The sequence below is a fragment of the Callospermophilus lateralis genome, chromosome 2, assembly GCF_048772815.1.
Source record: "Callospermophilus lateralis isolate mCalLat2 chromosome 2, mCalLat2.hap1, whole genome shotgun sequence".
NCBI classification, from domain to species: Eukaryota; Metazoa; Chordata; class Mammalia; order Rodentia; family Sciuridae; genus Callospermophilus; species Callospermophilus lateralis.
The window spans coordinates 193,481,994-193,487,447 of record NC_135306.1 but is presented as its reverse complement, the minus strand read 5'-3'; the positions used below and the strand labels follow the sequence as shown (position 1 = coordinate 193,487,447).

General features: G+C 37.2%; 1 protein-coding gene across 1 annotated transcript; it reads left to right on the top strand.

The window, feature by feature from the left end:
• The first annotated feature begins 4,203 nt into the window (after positions 1-4,203).
• LOC143391637 (olfactory receptor 4C12) lies at positions 4,204-5,133 on the top strand. The gene has a single exon (XM_076844396.2). The coding sequence runs from the start codon at positions 4,204-4,206 to the stop codon at positions 5,131-5,133; it is 930 nt and encodes a 309-aa protein (XP_076700511.2).
• The last annotated feature ends 321 nt before the right edge of the window (positions 5,134-5,454 follow it).

The window sequence follows — 5,454 nt, the reverse complement described above, 5'->3', positions numbered from 1 at the left end:
CTGTAGATCTGGATAATCTACAGTTTATCAGTTTATAATTTATAGAATCTGAAGTTAATTTCTAGGCTTTTGAGTGTGGATACAGTGGGGTGGCTGGCTGGGTGGCTGGGGATGTCCTCCAGGGGTAAGGCATAGAGATGGCGGTTTGAATAGTCAGATTGGTTTATGTACAGTCAGTCACTAGTTTCCTTGAAACAATGCTCTGACCCTTCCCAGGGATGAGACAGAGGGGAAACCTCACCTGGTGTTTTTCAGGGGAGATGTGATAAGATACAGCTCAGAACAAGAAAAGGTAAATTGGAGGTAGAGCTGAGGTAGGAGATGTGACCTTCCTTCTAGTCAAGACAGATTAGCATGGGAGAAAGAGGCACAGCCTCTGAATCCTGTTTTTCAAAGGAATCCTTTAACCCTAAAACTGAGATCCAAAAGGCAAATGGATTAAAAAAGAGACTCTGCCAGGAAACGGTGTACCTTGTGCTGTAATTGGAAATCTGATTAAAATCCAACCTAGAGACACTTTTAATTATGACTTTATCAGATTTTCTCATATAATGTTCTAACTCAGCAGGAGCTTGTTTTGCTTCAGTGGACCTGAATCAATTTCTGCATCCTTGAACTCAGGCCCAGCCCTCTTTCTTAGAGAGTCAATACAGGTATTGATGCATATGAATTGAAAGTTAATTCTCTGTCGTCTCAGGGTGAATTTTTCCTTGTATATATTCATCTCATGGCATCCTATGAAAGGCAAGATGTGGAGGTGGAAAAAATTTGACTGTGTTAGGAGTTAGTAGACTTAGGTTCTTCTTGTCCTCTGCCACTAATCTATCAGCTATGTTTCCTAGGACTTGGCCTGCCTGGTATCAGTCTACTCACCCTTAAAACATGATTAATTTGATCAAATGCAAGACAACTGAGGACTTCTGATTTAAAACAATTCTAGAGGCTTGTCAAGTGGAAACTTGAACAAATTAACATCTGACACTACATTTCATAGCTTAGCAAAATCACTGCATGGATTCCCAGTGGTCACAGGTGGCTTTAGGTTATAGTACAAAGTCTGGCACAGATGATCTGTAGAGGTAAACTGGATCTGTTAGAGGCACTGAGTGGAGTGCTAAAGATATTGACAGTCTGTATTTGAATACAGCTCCTATGGTTTTCATCGGGATGGCTTTGGGCAAGTCATTTACCTTTTTCTAACCAGTTTCCCTTTCTTGTGTACCAATCTCAAATCATTGTCCTGAGAACTAGGTTTTAAAAAAAAAAAAAAAGTACATATAAATCATTAAGTATCATGCTGAGAAAATTACAGACAATAAAAATTCTTAAATAGGAAACGTGGCTGAAAATAGTTCTCTGCATGCCATTAAAAAGGGATAAACAGAGTTACAATGAAAGTTTCATTTCATAATATTTGAGTATGTGGAATTTAAATAAGTAACAAAGTTTTCTCTAGGAAGAAGTTTGTCTGCTTAGGTTCTTGTCTGTCAAATACAGTCTAGGAACCATTTTATGGAAGTTGAGGTTTGGTATTAGAAGATTTAAGCTTTAATGAGTATACTACTGGTTTTGGGAATAGACAAGAAAAAGAATCTGAACATGCCAATTAACACCAAGAACATCAATTTTAACATAAAACTGATTTACCTGGTTTGTATATATGTGTCTGTTCTGTGGGATGTGAAGAAGGAGGAAGATGAAATTTGTAAAAGAGAATGTTCTTCAAAATATTCATACTATTTCAGGATTTATAAGACATTGAATGAATAAGTAAATAATGAAGATGAAAAAGTCAAGTTTAAGGTTTTTTGTCTGTTTTGACTATGAAATCTGACCTTTGGCACGGACATCCAGGAAGTTATAGAAACTGCAATCCCAATGGCTACGGAGGCTGAGACAGGAGGATTGTGAGTGCAAAAGCCAGCCTCAGCAATGGCAAGGCACTAAGCAACTCAGTGAGACCCTGTGTCTAAATAAAATACAAAATAGGGCTGGGGATGAGGCTCAGTGACCAAGTGCTCCCTGAGTTCAAACTCTGGTATTAAAAAAAAAAAAAAAGAAAGAAAGAAAGAAAGAAATGCTCTATTCAACAGTTGGTTCTCCCAAGGGCTGCGTCCTCTAGAGGAGAGTTGGTAATTACACGTTCACTTGGTTGTATTCTCAGGGGCTCTTGGGCCCTGGAAGGATTCTCTGGTACATTGGACTATGCAGAAGGGAAGCTGCAGTACTGGGCTTGGCTCTCCAAGGCCAGCTCCTTAATGAAGCATTTGTGGGATCATGTGAAACAGGTTACCTTTCCATGTACCTCATTAGTTATATATCCCGCCCACATGTAGTGGGGACAATTCATCTTGCCCTTCACAACCTTGGTGTTTTTAGAATACATAAAGATAAAAGGGAAAAAAAGGAATCAGAGATCCAGGAAAAAGTGAGAATTAATAAAGGCAAAAGTTATCTTTAAATACTATCTCAAAGTTTGAGCGACATTGGCATTCTACATCAAGAAGTTAACATAGACATTGCATTAAATAGATTTTGGTTGATTATTCAAATTAGACTTATTGACTACCCATATAAATTATTGACTAATTGTGTAATTTAGAACCAGAGTTCAATAGTCCGGCTGGTAGACTACAAATGGTCTTTATAACAATCCTAAGTGTTTCACGGGGCAGACTCATCTTCTTCTCTGAACTTCTTTGAGTGGTCAGTGCCCCCAATTCAGGCTGTCATCCTATGTCCATTTGGTGAATTGGTGACAACAATTTCATGAGCACATAAAGTAATTAATGTATTACTTTTAATTATATTCATATAATATTTTCTGTATTCCTATGATGGGCAAATTTACAATTGCTGTTGTTGTTAGTTCATACATTCTACTCAGTTTAAAAATGCATGGTCTCAAGTACAGGCCTCCAGGGGAAAAAATATGGAAATTTTATTTACTTTCTGATTATAAAATTAATAATGCAAATTGTAGAAATTTGGAAAATGTTAAAAATAGGAAAAGGTCACCTGTAATCTCACACCTGAAGTAAATGTCCTAAATATATTAATTGACTTATCACTTTTTTTCCTATACATATATTTAATAACAGCATAATGTTGGAGAATTTTATTTCATTTTTTATTAATATGCTATAATTACACATCTTAAGGGAGTATATATAATGTGATATTTCAACACATGCATACATTAAGCATGGTTCAAACCATTTGCCATTTCCTTTCTGTTTCCCTTCTTTGTATTTGGCACCTTTGAGCTACTCCAGTCTGGGTACTTATAAAATATGCAGCAGGTTATCATGAACTCTAGTCTCTGTACTGTGCTATGGAACATCAGAATTCATTCCTTCTTTCTAGCTGCATTTTGTTACCCATTATTCAACCTCCCTTTGGCCTCCCTTTGGCCTCCCTTCCCATCTTCCCAGCCTCTAGTACTCCCTCCCTGTTCTGCAATCAGATTACTTTTTTTTTTTTTACTTCCACATAGGAGAGGTAAAATGTGGTATTTGACTTTATTTACCTTGCTTTTTTCACTTAAAAGTCTCCAGTTCTATTCATATAATAATGTATAATTATAACATTAATAAAAATAAAGTAAAAATATTTTGGCAAGAATGTAAGGCAAAGGAAACTTACACATCTCTGTTGAGCATAGGTGAAGCAGAACTTACATAAAAATCTAGGTGACAACTTTGAATTTTATTCTTAAAATACAGACACAAAACCTACAATCTTCAAATACTAATTCCATAACTAATATCACTAACTTTCAACCTGTAATGTGTTTACATATTTATAATTAGGGCATATAGACTATTCTCTGGTTTTGATTCACATTATTTTATATGTACATTTTAAAATCTTGTTAAGTTAATATGATTACTTCTAGTAACTACCTTATTCCATCGTAATGATGCTTGAGTGAAGTTTTATAATTACTCCCTTGACCCTAGGAAATGAAATCCCTTTGTTCTGGGTGTCCTATATCTTATAAGAATATTTTTAAGTCAGAAAAAAAAAGACTGAAAGAGTCATCTAAAGAGGTTTTGAAATTCTGATTCCTACAGAGTTTTGCAAAATGGCCGAGTACTGAAAAGACAGAATTTTGAACTATTATTCTTTCATGGTTCTTTTTTCCTTTTTTCTAAAGGTAAAATATTCCTTCCTGGAGTTTTCATCACCTAGGCCACTTAGATGGAGAATAAAAGGAATGTGACTGAATTCATTTTAATAGGTCTTACACAGAACCCCAAAATACAGAAGGTAGTATTTGTGATATTTTTGGTTCTGTACATGATAACACTCTCAGGCAACCTGCTGATTGTGGTTACCATTATCAACAGCCAGGCTCTGAGCTCCCCCATGTACTTCTTCCTGAGCCACCTGTCCTTTATAGACACAATTTATTCTTCTTCTTCAGCTCCTAAGCTGATCATGGACTCTCTTCATGAGAAGAAAGTCATCTCCTTTAATGGATGTATGGCTCAAGTCTATGCAGAACACATTTTTGGTGCTACTGAGATCATCCTGCTCACAGTGATGGCCTATGACCGCTATGTGGCCATCTGCAAGCCTCTGCACTACACAACCATCATGAGCCACAAGATATGCCTTCTCCTGGTGGGAGTGGCCTGGACCGGGGGATTTCTCCATGCAACCATCCAAATCCTCTTTACCGTCTGGCTCCCCTTCTGTGGTCCCAACACCATTGATCACTTTATGTGTGATTTGTACCCTTTGCTGAAACTTGTCTGCACGGACACTCATACCCTTGGTCTCTTTGTTGCTGCCAACAGTGGGTTCATCTGCCTGTTTAACTTTCTCCTCTTGATGGTATCCTATGTGATCATCTTGCGTTCCCTAAAGAACCATAGTTTGGAAGGGAGGCGCAAAGCCCTCTCCACCTGTGTGTCGCACATCACAGTAGTCGTCTTATTCTTCGTGCCCTGCATATTTGTCTATCTGCGCCCTGTAACCACTCTGCCAATGGATAAAGCTGTTGCCATCTTTTATACAATGGTAGCCCCTATGTTAAACCCTTTAATCTACACCCTCAGAAATTCTGAGGTAAAAAATGCAATCAAGAAGCTCTGGAGGAAAAAAGTGACTTCAAGTAACAATTAAACAGAATCATTGAACATTACATACAGAGGTATCAGATGGAACTGAGTCTGAGTTCCTGGATCCTCAGATAAAGATTTTAGCTCTAACAAGGAGTTTGATCAAACTTGTAGATGGTTACTCGAGCATAAGTTTAAAGCTTGGGTTGTAATCCAGACTTATTGTTCCCCATCCCATACTTTTGCCAGCACAAATTTTTTCTGAATCAACAAATATTCATAAATGAACTGAAAACCTGAAATGCCTCTGGAAGCTAAACTATGGATCTAGAATATTTGGACTGATATTAAGACTAGCTTATCAACATTGAGATGTTGGTTTCTA

Excerpts from the sequence above, each read along its gene's own strand:
- LOC143391637 (XM_076844396.2), top strand. The coding sequence starts at position 4,204 with ATGGAGAATAAAAGGAATGTGACTGAATTCATTTTAATAGGTCTTACA.